The 13771-nt window shown below is 38.7% G+C and overlaps 1 protein-coding gene across 1 annotated transcript in view; it reads left to right on the plus strand.

The window, feature by feature from the left end:
- INTS8 (integrator complex subunit 8) overlaps positions 1-13771 on the plus strand; it is a 55579-nt gene that overhangs the window by 32221 nt on the left and 9587 nt on the right. The window contains exons 15-19 of the mRNA XM_039216501.1: positions 3053-3174; positions 7555-7739; positions 8145-8178; positions 10027-10088; positions 12969-13087. Of these exons, the coding sequence (XP_039072432.1) occupies positions 3053-3174; positions 7555-7739; positions 8145-8178; positions 10027-10088; positions 12969-13087 (522 nt within the window). The remainder of the gene's footprint in view (positions 1-3052; positions 3175-7554; positions 7740-8144; positions 8179-10026; positions 10089-12968; positions 13088-13771) is intronic.

The raw sequence follows: 13771 nt of genomic DNA on the forward strand, positions 1-13771 counted from the left end.
GTATAACGGTAAGTGCTAGTAATGTGCCAAAGCTGAAGTGGCCATTGGCCCTCTTGGGTCTTTTGGATTAAGTTAATTGTTAATACATTCTGATTTCTAGCAGAATTTACAACCATGGGCCAGGATAAGGGAGGGGCACAAAAAGGTGTTATCTCCCATTTTCTCCTCCCCCTCTTTAGGGAAAAAAATTGTTCCCTGGTGATATTGGGCCCGTTTTGGTCAAATTAGATGCATGCTCTTTGTAAAAGACAGAAAGTATTAATGTGGATTGGCCTGGCTCTACTATCAGGAACAGGAAGTGATCTTATTTTTTATGTTTATTTTTGAGAGGGAGAAGGCACGAGGAGGGGGAGGTAGGCGCAGAGAGAGAGGCAGACAGAGGATCCAAAGCAGACTCCATACGTTTCTAGTGACATGTAACCCCTAATGTAGGGCTCGAACTCCTGAACCATGAGATCATGATCTGAGCTGATGTCGTATGCTTAACCAGCTTAGCCACCTACGTGCTCCAAAGGAACAGGAGGTGGTCTTTATTGACAACAGATCCAACCTTCCATTTATAAATAAAGGCTACAGATTAATTATTTTAAAACCAGTGATGTCTTTTGGAAGAAATTCCCCAACTTTTAATACTTTTGTATTAAAAGGTAACTTTGTGTTGAGACGTGTCCTCATTATGTTCTTTGGATTTCAACAAAATTGAATTCTAGGCCTACTAGAGATAATGATTAATTGTATATTGCAGATGCTTAAAGGGAAGTTTAATCAAATCACTACTTCTCCAGCTGTATCAGAATTCTCCCTAGATTCTGATTTAAGGCTTTAAGAACTGTTGCTGTACCCTTCCCACTCATGGCTCCCTCAAAAAATTAAAATTAAAAAGGGCACCTGGTGGAGCAGTTCGTTAAGCGTCTGACTCTTGATTTCAACTGAAGTCATGATCTCATGGTTCATGGGATTGAGTCCCCCCATCAGACTCCATGCTGGGTGTGGAGCCTGCTAAGATTCTCTGTCTCTTCTGCCTTTACCCCACACATATGCACAGTCGTTCTTTCACTCTCAAAAAAAAAAAAAGTTTTTTTTAATTAGGGGCGTCTGGGTGACTCAAGTTGGTTAAGCATCCAACACTTGGTTTCAGGTCAAGTCTGATCTCACGGTCCATGAGATAGAGCCCTGCGTGGGACTCTGTGCTGGCAGCATGGAGCCTGCTTGGTTAGGATTGTTTCCTTTCTGCCCCTCCTGTGCTCGTGCGCGCGCGCTCTCTCTCTCTCAAAATATACTAGAATAGAAAAAGAAAAACAAAAAGAATGAAAAAGAATTAAAGTTAACCAAAAAAAACCCCAAAGCATTGCTGTATTGGAAATGGGGAGTGTGGATGAATAAATGAAGCCTTGGAGCCAAATGTTGTGTGGTCTGCCTTTAAAGAACTGAATGACATGCATGTGTTGGGGATACCAGTTTCACTTCTGTCTTTGTTTTGCTTGAAGATGATGCAAGTAGTGTATTTTGTTCTGCTGTGTTCCTCTGCCTGTCTTTGTCATTGCGAATCTTCTTTTGGGTAAGGTGAGATATAAAAAGATACCCATAGGCAGTCTTTTTTTTAGAAGGACTAAAAAAATATAGGTACCGAAGAAGTTTAATAGCTTTCCATATTTTAAGTTAACATTGTTATTTAGTATTCTTAGTATTCTTTGGAATTTTTCTTTTTGCTGAAGTACATTAAAACCTGAATATTATATACTTGCGCTATGAAAATTTGTAGCTGTTTAATATGAAGGTATATTTATTTCAAAGGAAATGATGTGCAAAAAAAATTTTTTTTATCCAAAACAATTTTTTTTTTCTCATTGCTTTTTACTTAAAATTGTTTCTGAGCCATGTGGTTGGCTTACTCGGTTAAGCAGCCAATTCTTGATTTCAACTCAGGTCATGATCTCTGAGGTTCGTGAGGTTAAGCCCCACATGTGGCTCTTTGCTCACAGTGCTGAGTCAGCTTCAGCTCCTCGGTCTCCCTCTCTCTTCCCTTCCCCCCTGCATGTTCACATGCGTTCTCTTTCTTTTTCAAAAATAAATGTTAAAAAAATGTAAAAACAAAATGTTTTCGGTACAGTAAATATTTTTTGAAAGGAAATGACTTCTTAGGAATATTTATTGTAATCAGAAGAAATATTTAAAATGATACATTCACTCAGATTTATTAATTTTAATATATGGTATAGCTATTTCTGTGCTCTATGTGTGCTAAAAGTTTATACTGTACCATTGTACTTGTTTTGCGTGTTTACTCTCCACTCATTTGGATTAGAAATTTTTAGAGGACAGGTAATGTGGACTTCCACAAGAGTTTAAGTATTCTTAGCAGGTGAGTTTGTTAATTAGTAAGTAGTAGGGACCATGTCTGTTCTTGGGAAACCTTAACTTTTTATTTTTTTAACCTTTTAACATTTATTTATTTATTTTTTTAATGTATTTTTAATTTATTTCTAGGAGAGAGAGAGAGAGACAGCGTGAGCAGGGGAGGGTCAGAGAGAGAGAGAGGGAGATACAGACTCTGAAATAGGCTCCAGGCTCCGAGCCGGCAGTCAGCACAGAGCCCGACGCAGGGCTCGAACCCACGAACCGCGAGATCATGACCTAAGCGAAAGTCGGACGCTCAACCGACTAAGCTACCCAGGCGCCCCTTAACATTTATTTTTGAGAGACAGAGATAGAGCATGAGTGGGAGAGGAACTGAGAAGAGAGAGACAGACAGCTGTCTGTGCTGACAGCTCAGAGCCTGACACGGGGCTCAAACTCAGAAGCCGTGAAATCATGACCTGAGCTGAGAGATCATGACCTGAGCCGAAGTCAGATGCTTAACTGACTGAGCCACCCAGGCGCCCTGGGAAACCTTAACTTTCTAGAGAAAGTATAAAACATTAGAATTTTTCTGTTGTTTCATCTGTAACTGTTGTTTTTAATTTATAGCTCAACTGAAGTCTGAGTACATGCTTTGTTTCCTGTTTTAATATTACAATGGTATTTCCAACTATTTTCTTCTTTGGCTTTTTAGATATTCCTCTTCGTCAAGTTATAGCTGAGGAGTGTGTTGCTTTTATGTTAAACTGGAGAGAAAATGAATACCTTACACTGCAAGTTCCCGCATTTCTGCTTCAGAGTAATCCATATGTAAAGGTATTTGTGTTTAATCTAAAAGAATTATTAGGTTGAGATTATTGTACCTGTTTCTTTAGATTTACACTAAGGGCACTTGCCCAATTTGTATGATACAATGGAAGACAGGACAACTGTTTGTTGGTTTGTGGTTAAAAGTCTAGTTTGGGATAATTTGAGTGCTTGGGTTTGCCCTCTGATTTTTTTTAATGTTTTTTTTTGTTTGTTTGTTTTGTTTTGTTTTTCCTGAGAGAGAGAGAGAGAGAGAGAGACAGAGACATCCTGAGTAGGGGAGGGTCAGAGAGAGAAGGAGATACCAGAATCAGAAGACAGGCTCTAGGCTCTGAGCTAGCCATTAGCACAGAGTCCAATGTGGGGCTCAAACCCACGAACCATGTGATCATGACCTGAGCCGAAGTCAGATGCTTAACCGACTGAGCCACCCAGGCACCCCTGCCCTCTAATATTTTTTTTCAATACTCAGTAGTTCATGAGAACACAAACAAAAATTAGTTGACAGACAACATTATGGTATAAGCTAAGCTAGTGAGAGGTTATATAACCTAAGCTAGTGAGAGATTAGTTGTCTTGTTATCTTGTTTTGATCAGTAGAATCAAACTCTAGTGTTAAGCTCTGGAATACGTGGGCATACCTGGGTATGTACTGGTGGAGATGTGAGGGGTGCACTTCCAGTTGTTTTCCATCTGAGTGCCTGACCCTTCCTTATAGCTTATTTCCTCCTCTAGATTTGTGGCTGGCTCTTGGTCATGTACATGTTAGTTATACCCAAATGAAAGAACTCATTCAGTGAATTGATGGTGAGTTGTTTATTCACCTTTCTTAAGTTCCTTCCTGTGCAACTGACAATGTTTCTGGTTGAAGAAAATAAAAACAGAGACTGGAATTTTTGCCTAAGACTGTTCGTCGTGTGTAAATATTATGTGTACGTGAATAAGCAGTGGACTTTTCTCCCTTTTTGGTCTTACAGTTTAAAAAAAAATTAGTAATTTAACATTTTTTGTGTGTACATCTGTTTTTTTCTGATTTCTGTATTGTTTGTATGCTTTTTGTTTATCTCCTCTCATCTTTAGTACATAGTCTCTTCAATCAGTGGTTATCTGGGAACTCTTGCAAGACTGTCCCTTTTTTACATTTGTCTTTGGTTATTTGTTTTTTCCTCCTAATTTCCTATATGTCCTTTAAAAAAACTGAGCTCATTTCATTTTAACCCTTTGAAGATTTGCTGATTTCTTTTGTTTTTACACCTTTTTGTCTTCTCTATAATTATTCATAAAATTTGTCATAACTTGAATCATCCTTCTCTTTGGAATTTTAGACACTGGATTAGATCTGTTTTTTAGTGAACTTTCTGAAGTGGGGTTCCTCCTATCTGGGGTACTTGTCTGATTATGCCCAGTAGTCTTGGTCTTTACTAAGATGAAAGAGGCATTTTGTTCTAAGACAGTAATTTTCACTTAGGATCATAGCTTGTTGCTGAGCTTTAGGACAGTACAGTAGCTTCTCTTTGCTTCTCTTGGCAATGAATTCTGTGGAGCTGTGCGCCAGCAGGGCTGGGCACGTTTCAGGGTTTGCAGTGTAGAAGGACACAAGATCTTGTGCTGCGAGTTGCCTGCACTTGAGCTGGGTTATGTCACTGCTTCCTGCAGTCCCCTGGTGTCACCCAAAAGGAGGAAGGATATGTGGTGACCTTGCTGAAGAGTCACTGAAGTATTTCATCATCTTATCTGGTTAGGGTTTGTGTGTCCCCTTCTGTATTTTGGCCCTCTTCTCCCTTGTTTATGTCAAGGAAAAAAGAATCAAAAGTCTAGAATAAGGGATTCTATTTTGAAAATACTATAATTTGGAGCAGTTTCCAAAGTTGGAATTTGGCATGGAATATATATACATATGCATAAGGAAAAGTCTAGAAAGATATTAACAGTAATTATCTCTGGATAGTGGAATAGTAGGTGATTTTAATCGATTGTATTTTTCATTTTTATTTTCTTATTTAAAAAATTTTTTTAATGTTTATCTTTGTGAGAGAGAGAGAACACAAGTGGGGAAGGGGCAGAGAGAGAGGGAGACACAGAATCAGAAGCAGGCTCCAAGTCCCGAGCCATCAACAGCCCAAAGTGGGGCTCAAATCCACAAACTGTGAGATCATGATCTGAGCTGAAGTTGGACACTTAACGACTGAGCCACCCAGGCACTGCTTATTTTCTTACTTGAGTATTCTGTAATCAAAAAGGAAAGGGGAAAATCTTAAGCATGTAGCTAAAATATGACCTTCTGAAATAATAAGAACTGTATAGTCTCCCCCTTGAATCAGGATAGGAGGCAGTGTAGCATATTGGAAAATGCACAGGATTTAGAAAGCTGAGCAGTAGTAGTAGTGGTGGTGGTGGTGGTGGTGGTGGTAGTAGTGATAGACTCCGATAAAGACCGAAGTTCGTAATGTGGCCTCCAAGGCCTTTTAAGGTATAGGTGCTTCTTCCTCTGTTTGCCCTCTCTCGCTCCTTGTCCTGCCTGCCCTGTGCTGGTGCTTCCCGATAACTCACAGCTCTCTACGCAGGACACTTTCTCTACTTGTGCACGTGGGCACATGCTGTCCGTCACCTAGCCGGGATGCCCTTCCTACTTTTGCCTCTTGGTGTGGCTTCTTGGAAGCTTTGCCGTATTCCTTTCTCTGCAGAGGAGTAAATCACTTTCTCCACTTGTTGCCTTTGAACTGTGCTCCTGGGCCTACTGCTTTTGGGCAGGCATGTATTTTTGTTGCTCTCACACCATGTAATAAGTTATTTTTCACTTGTCTTATAAAACAGTAAGCTTCATGAGGACAGTTACTTTTTTTTTTTCTCCAAGGACAGTTACTTTTTATATTCTCAGTGCTTTACTTGATGTCCAAACATAGTAGATGCTTAACAATGTGGAATTCAGTTGACTTGAGGCCTGAGACTTTTTAAGTAATCTCTATACCCAGTGTGGGGCTGAAACTCAGACCCTGAGATCAAGTCATATGTTTTTCTGCCTGAGCTGGATAGATGCCCCTGGAGCTTAAAACTTCTGATAGTTCTTACTTTTAAGTAAACCATTGTAACGACCCACAACTAATCATGTGATTCTTAACAACAGAGTATGAATGGAGACCAGGAGCTACTAGCCTTGTATTGCACTACAGTAGATTGCTGCGTATATGGTGGTCTTAGTTGACGGAGCCGACTTGTATTCAGTAGGCATACAAGATGAAGTGTTCAGCTAAACCGTGGACTCTTGATTGCCACTCACATAACACAGCTAGGGTTTTTACATTGTTTTGCTACCTTTAGGAAGCACCAGTGTTATAAATTTTCTTAGATGTGATCATGGAGTTATGGTTATATAGGAGAATGTTCTTGTCCTTCGAAGATACGTAGGTATTTAGGGTTGAGGTGTGGTATCTGCAGCTTATGAGTTAACAAAGAGTGTATGTAGATACATAAAGTAAATATACTAGAATTTTCACAGTAACTCCAATATACAGATATTATTGAACTCTACAGATTTTCCATGTTGGAAATTTTTATTATAAAAAATTGGGAAAAGTATCAGTTTTCATCTTTGTCATAATACTGCTGCCTCCTTGAGGACCAGCCTGAAGCAGTGGGGACCCACCTTATGAATGTTTTCTAGGTCCAGGTAGAGACCTGGGCTTTGCTGGTGGACTTGAACTGATCCTTGCCACTTCACTGTCGAAAAGAGCAATGATATGTAAGATTTAAGAAGAACAGAGGATAGAGGGGCTCTCTCGTTTTGAAATTATAAAGAGAAATTTCTGCTTTCAGCTCTTCCACTCTATTTGTGGGTGCTTCCTGCATTTTTGGTCCTTTTAAAGCTACCTTTATTCGGATCAGTCACTTTAGTAAGCTGTCCATCCTTTCTTCTTCCTCACCTCAGCAGTGCTGGCTCCATCCCCATTTGCACCTCTGGGCTTTTACCACAGTTAACATTGTATGTATTTTCCATTACACACACCACACACCCTGCCCCCTTTTTAAGTGGTATCATACTATTTACCAACTAGGTCCCTCTCCCACACACTCTTAATAAATCACTTCTTTGCATTGTCTCAGTTTTGTTCTTATTAGACTATACTTGTTTTTGCCCTCATTAGACTAATTGCATGGAATCAGTGAGCTTTATAATATGGCAGAACCAAAGCATCCTCTTCCCCAGTTAGATTCCTGGCTGTTAAGATAGTGAGCTCTAACTTCCTCAGTGGTCGGATGGAAGGTATAGCATAAAATAACTGTTGGTATGTTTGGGTCATTATCCTTCTTTCTTCAAGTGCACCTTAATCATAGAACTTACACGTATGTTACAGATTATCTTTTGTGTATTTTCTGTTTTTCATGTTATAGCTTGGACAGCTTTTAGCAGCTACATGCAAAGAACTTCCAGGCCCTAAAGAAAGTAGACGGACTGCTAAAGACCTTTGGGAAGTTGTTGTTCAGATCTGTAGTGTATCCAGTCAACACAAACGAGGAAATGATGGCAGAGTTAGTTTAATAAAGCAGAGGGAATCTACATTAGGTATAATGTATCGGTATGTTTCTATCAGTTTATTTTTTGTACTGTTTGTACTATTTCAAGAACATCAACCATTATCCTTGTATATCCTAAAGATGGACAGTGTTAGAGTTCCTGGTTCCGATCTCTGATGGACTAACATGGCCACCTTTGGAAATTACCTTTTGTTTATATGTTATTTTAAGAGATTGTTAACCATTTAATATCTACTGGAGTTCAGAGTCCTTGATGTCTGTGATTGCATAGTACTGAAGAAGTCACATGTGATTAAAACTGAAGAGATTTTATTAGGTTAGTATAATAGAATGTTATACTCTTTCATATGTACAGAAGTGGAGAGTTAGGTAAAAATCTTCACCTATGATTTACTTTCTTTTTAATTTCTGATAGTAAATGTATATACAAAATTTGTTTTTTGTAGGAGTGAACTACTTTCTTTTATCAAAAAATTACGGGTAAGTTTTATTAAAAGTTCAATTATTATTGCTCATTTTTGTAAAATATGACTGAAAATATTGAGTGCTTAAATGCAGATTATTTAAGTGCTTTGTATAATGTGCCTATTATCTTCAGTGATCGTTTCTGAAGATGGGATGGTCTGAATGGAGAGGTTTATTTTGCATTTACCTTAATGTGTTTTAGTGAATAAAGCAGGTATTTTTTTTCTTAAGTTTATTTATTTTAAGAGAGACAGACAGCACAAGTGGGGGAGGGGCAGACAGGGAGACAGAGAGTCCCAAGCAGGCCCCATACTGTCACCACAGAGCCTGATGTAGGGCTCAAACTCATGAAACCATGAGATCATGACCTAAGCTGAAACCAAGAGTAGGACGCTTAACCAACTGAGCCACCTGGGTACCCCAAAGGAAGTCTTTTTTTAATTTTAAAGAAGTTTTCATAATAGCTGGATGTGTGAAGCCTAGTTTTAATTTTATTTTATTTTTTTAATGTTTATTTTTGAGAGAGAGAGAGCGTGAGCAGGGGAGGGGCAGAGAGAGAGAGAGGGAGACACAGAATCTGAAGCAGCCTCCAGGCTCTGAGCTGTCAACACAGGACCTGATGTGGAGCTTGAACCCATGAACCATGAGATCATGACCTGAGCAGAAGTCGTACACTCAACCGAGTGAGACACCCAGGCGCCCCTTAATTTTTGACGATAAGATTAATGTTACATTTATTTACTGGACATGACCTAGATTTCATCTTTTAAATATTATTTTAAAGGGTTGCCTGGGTAGCTGAGTTGGTTGAGCATCTGACTTTGGCTCAGGTAATGATCTCACAGCTTGTGAGTTCAAGCCCTGTGTTGGACTCTGTGCTGACAGCTCAGAGCCTGGAGCCTGCTTCGGCTTCTGTGTCTCCCTCTCAGCCCCTCCCCTACTCATGTTCTGCCTTCCCTTTCATTCTCAAAAGTAAATAAAAACATTAAAAATTTTTTAAAAATTAAATATTAAGGAATAGAAATTCAATTTTTTAGAGATAGCTGGAAGTAGTAATTGAAAAGAGATTTATTTACTCAATTTCAAAAGTCATCTGAGGACTTGAGCATCATAAGCCAGTCACCTAAATGTAATTTTTGTGTAAATTGTGTGCTGTGACTTCTTTCATGGGATTAAAAATAAAGTTGACCTTTAGTGTGTGATTTAAACTAAAGCAGATGGCAGATTTCAAAAATGAGAGAATCTTTTTTTAAATGTTTATTTTTGAGTGAGAGAGAATGTGTGTATGTGCATGCTTGTGAGTGGGGTGAGGCAGAGGCAGAGATGGGATCGAAAGCAGGCTCTGTGCTGACAACAGAGAGCTGGATATAGGACTCAAACTCACAAACCACGAGATCAAGACATGAGCTGAAGTCGGACTCTTAATTGACTGAGCCTCCCAGGCATCCTAGAATCTTTTGAGAGAAAATATTTGAGGAAGTGGGGGGGCGCCTGGGTGGCTCAGTCAGTTAAGCGACCAACTTCAACTCTCATCCTGGAGCCTGCTTCCAGATTCTTTGTTTCCTTCTCTCTCTGCCCCTCCCCTGCTTGCGCTTTTTCTCTCAAACATAAACATTAAAAAAGAAAATGCTTGGTATCCCTGAGGTTGACAGGAGGAATGTTAAATATATATAATATTTAAGGATTCTGTATTTTCTTTCTCATAGGAACCATTGGTTTTGACTATTATTTTATCACTCTTTGTGAAACTTCACAATGTTAGGGTCAGTATTTCATAATTTCATTAAAAAAATCTTTGAAACGAATATCCTTAGAAAAAATCCACTTAAATCGCTTAAAAAATTTTTTTTTTTAAATTTTTAGGAGGACATCGTGAATGATATTACAGCTGAACACATTTCTATTTGGCCATCCTCCATCCCCAAGTAAGAAGTATTATAGCTTACATTTATTAATTATGTTTTTAGAGATCATCCTGATACAGATAATCTTGAATAATTTGACTAAAAGGTACAATCTATAAGGATTCTACAGTCAATTTCATTTCTCTATTGCACTAACCATTTTCTTAAAAATGAATAAGGCATAACTCTAAGAGCTAAGGTGTACCAGCCTTAAGTTGAATGAAAGACCCTTACGTGATCCTGATGGTTTATCAATGGGTAGAATTAGCAGATTGAGGCAGAAAACGATTTTCTGTTAGGTTTCCATCATCTTACCTCTTTTACAAATATCTATTTGAAAATGACTCGAATAAAAAAGTTTATTTTGAGGGGCACCTGGGTGGCTTAGTCGGTTAAGCGTCCGACTTTCGCTTAGGTCATGATCTCGCGGTTCGTGGGTTCGAGCCCCGCGTCGGCCTCTGTGCTGACTGCCAGCTCGGAGCCTGGAGCCTGTTTCAGTCTGTGACTCCCTCTCTCTCTGACCCTCCCCTGTTCACGCTGTCTCTGTCTCTCCTAGAAATAAAAAAAAAAAACAAAAAAAAACAACTATTAAAATTAAAAAAAAAAGTTTATTTTGAGAGAAAGTGCACGTGGGCGAGGGACAGAGAGCAGAGGAGAATCCCAAGCAGGCTCTGTGCTCTCAACAGGGGTCAGCGTGGAGCCTGATACAGGATTCGTGAATTGCGAGATCATGGCTTGAGCTGAAACCAAGAGTTGAATGTTTAACTGACTGAACCCCCCCAGGCACCTTGAAAATAACTTTTTTTATAATTATTCTTTGTAGGTCTCTTCAAACCCTGTAACTATCAGAGGGTCCCAACCCCTTTTAGTTACTAAGAAGTTCTTGGATACTTCAAGAAATGTTCCCTTTTTCTTTCATCTCCTGAAAAGCACAGTAATATGATGGGGAGAAGAAAATGTCCTTTTTTCTGGAAGAAGAAACCATTTACATATTTCTTTTCCTGCACATAGTAACTTCTCATTCAACAGTCCCATTTCTTTCCTCACAGTTATTTTTCCTTCCCTCCCTATCCCTGATTTTTTTTGACTTGGTGCCTGAAGGACAGGACTAGGCCTTATTTTATTGCCCTTAGTGGCATCTTTGAAGAAGAAAAGATTTTAGTAGGTAGATAAGCAGGCAATAGAATGAGAGTAATTTGCTTTCATCTTAATCTTAGATTGAAAGCCATTGTGCATCTCATATAGAGGTTTGAAAGGTCAAAAGTGAGTGAGTGACCCTTCCTTTCTCATATTGAGGCTTTTTTCCCAAAGAATCACCGTGCTTTAAAGCAAATGTGCATCCTAAATGACGACATTATAACTGCAGATTTTTTTTTTTTTAAGATTTTATTTTTAAGCAATCTCTACACCCATCATGGGGCCCAAATGTACAACCAAGAACAAGGGTCGCGTGCTCTACTGACTGGGCCAGCCAGGCCCTCTGACTGCGGGTTTTCCTGTAAACTTTAGTATGTTACATAGCAGTCCCGACATCAGGTAGAGATCCTTTTGCCTAATTGATGGTTGGTAGTGTCTCTGGGGTGCTGCTTCTTTATCCTAATGGTTGATTTTCAGTGCGTGTTTATAAATGAGGCAAAAGAATAGTTTATCCTAGAAGCTCTGAGCTAGATTGGTGAGGTTTGAGTCCTAGCTTCTTCACTTACGTGGTATAAAACCTTGGATAAGTTGGTTTCCTGACTAGTTTCCTCATTTATTAAATGGATGTAAGAATACCTACCTCAGATTTGTGAGGATTAAATAAATTAATATGTTATTCTAAAGTAGGTATTTATAAGGGCTGGTTTAATAGGCTTAACTGTTACCTTCATGATAAAATTACTTTAAGCTGATCCAAAGAAAATGAAATGTGACTAAATGTTTGAACAGAAAAAGTATTTCTCTTGAGTACGAGTCTTTGTTGACTCTAAGAGTAGTGTGAGAATGGTATGGATTGAGCATTGCTATGGTAAAATCAGTTGTTTGATATGTAGATAGAATTCTTGTTAACATTTTATAAATTTCTATAAAATCACAAGCCAGTTTAACGCATTTAGCTGTCAATGAATGAGTATTTGTTAATAATACCACAGTTCTTTTCCCACTACATTGGGATCATTGGTGAATTAAGGTTAGATCTAACCCCTCAGGGCAATGGAAGTACTTAGTCCGAGTTCACCTTGTAAACAATAGAGCTAGGACTTGGACCTTGTATGTGTCTGAATCCAGAGCATATGTTCTTTCCCTCTGTTCCTTACTGCTTCCGGGAGATAGGCACTGCCAGCTTTGTTTCTTTTGTGCTGGTTTTTGTCCTTACAGTTCCATTTTCTAATTCTGTATCAAAGGACTTCCAGGTTTAATGAGGCTGGCCTCCATTCCCTCCCCCTCCTTTGATTCTTTACAAGCACTTGAATATACTCAAGTGGTACACTTGCCAAAGGTAGCCCCCGACCCTGTGAGGGCCAGTGAAACCTCTAATCTAGAGGATTTTGTTACTCTTACCAAGAGTCATAAGGTAGACTCCAGGCCACAGAGTGTTGTTAGTACTCAAGCCCTTGTAGAGTGGTCTAGCCTACCGTCTTTGAAATTTGGGGAGAAAAAGGAAACAAAAATCAGATTGTTTTCAGCCTCTTATAATAAGTGAAGCTTATCACACTTCATACTTCCTTGGACTCATTTGTTAATAGTTTTAATATGCAGTAATCACTCTTAGTAATAGTAGGATTTGTACTTATGGTCACTTAAATTTTGTCTCACTCTTTTTGTTTTTAACAAATGTGTATGGAATTTGAATTTGAAAAATCGAGATTAATGTTCACTGTCTTTTTCTTTTTTTTTTCCTTTTTTCTTTTTTTGTCTTTTTAGCCTCCAGTCAGTGGACTTTGAAGCTGTGGCAATCACAGTGAAAGAGCTAGTTCGGTATGCTCTCAGCATAAATCCAAACAACCATTCCTGGTTAATTATTCAGGCAGACATTTATTTTGGTAAGTGAGATGTATTGTTTTGCATTTTACTTTTATAGCACTTTTGTAGAAGTGAAAATAAATACATATTTTTTCCCAATACCTTATTAAACTTGTTTTTGATGCCTAACTTTTCTTCCTAGATACATTGCTATATATTCATTTTTTTGTGTTGTGTCTTTGGTTCAGATACTTATAATTTTTATGTTGACTGCTTTTTTTTTTTTTTTTTAAGTTAGAGAGAGAGTGTGTGTGTGTGTGTGGTGTGTGTGTAAGTGGGGAAGGGGCAGAGAGAGAGGGAGAGAGAGAATTCAGGCAAGCTCCACACTCATGCAGAGCCCAGCAGGCGCCTGTTTCCACGAACCATGAGATGATGACCTGAGTCAAAATAGTCAACCCGCTGAGCCACCTAGGTACCCCAGTAATTGCCAGTTTTAATGCTCGTTTTCACCGTAGCCCCCCATCCCCAAAGAATTTATCATCAAGGTCTTAATATCTATGTTCAGAATAGATCTATTGATACTAACCTACCTCAGAAAATTCAGGTATGTTTCTAGTATGGGCATTTGGGAAACAAATACCTTCAGTACTAAGTTTGATAAGAAATCTGAGCTAAATTTTTGGCTAATCGGTTTTAGAAATCAGGGAAAAGTAGTTTTTAAAAATGTGGTTTTTCTGTGTTGTCCCAGATAAATGTTAGCCCTA

This window comes from Hyaena hyaena, unplaced genomic scaffold (assembly GCF_003009895.1).
Source record: "Hyaena hyaena isolate Hyena2069 unplaced genomic scaffold, ASM300989v1 scaffold_635, whole genome shotgun sequence".
Classification (NCBI taxonomy): Eukaryota; Metazoa; Chordata; class Mammalia; order Carnivora; family Hyaenidae; genus Hyaena; species Hyaena hyaena.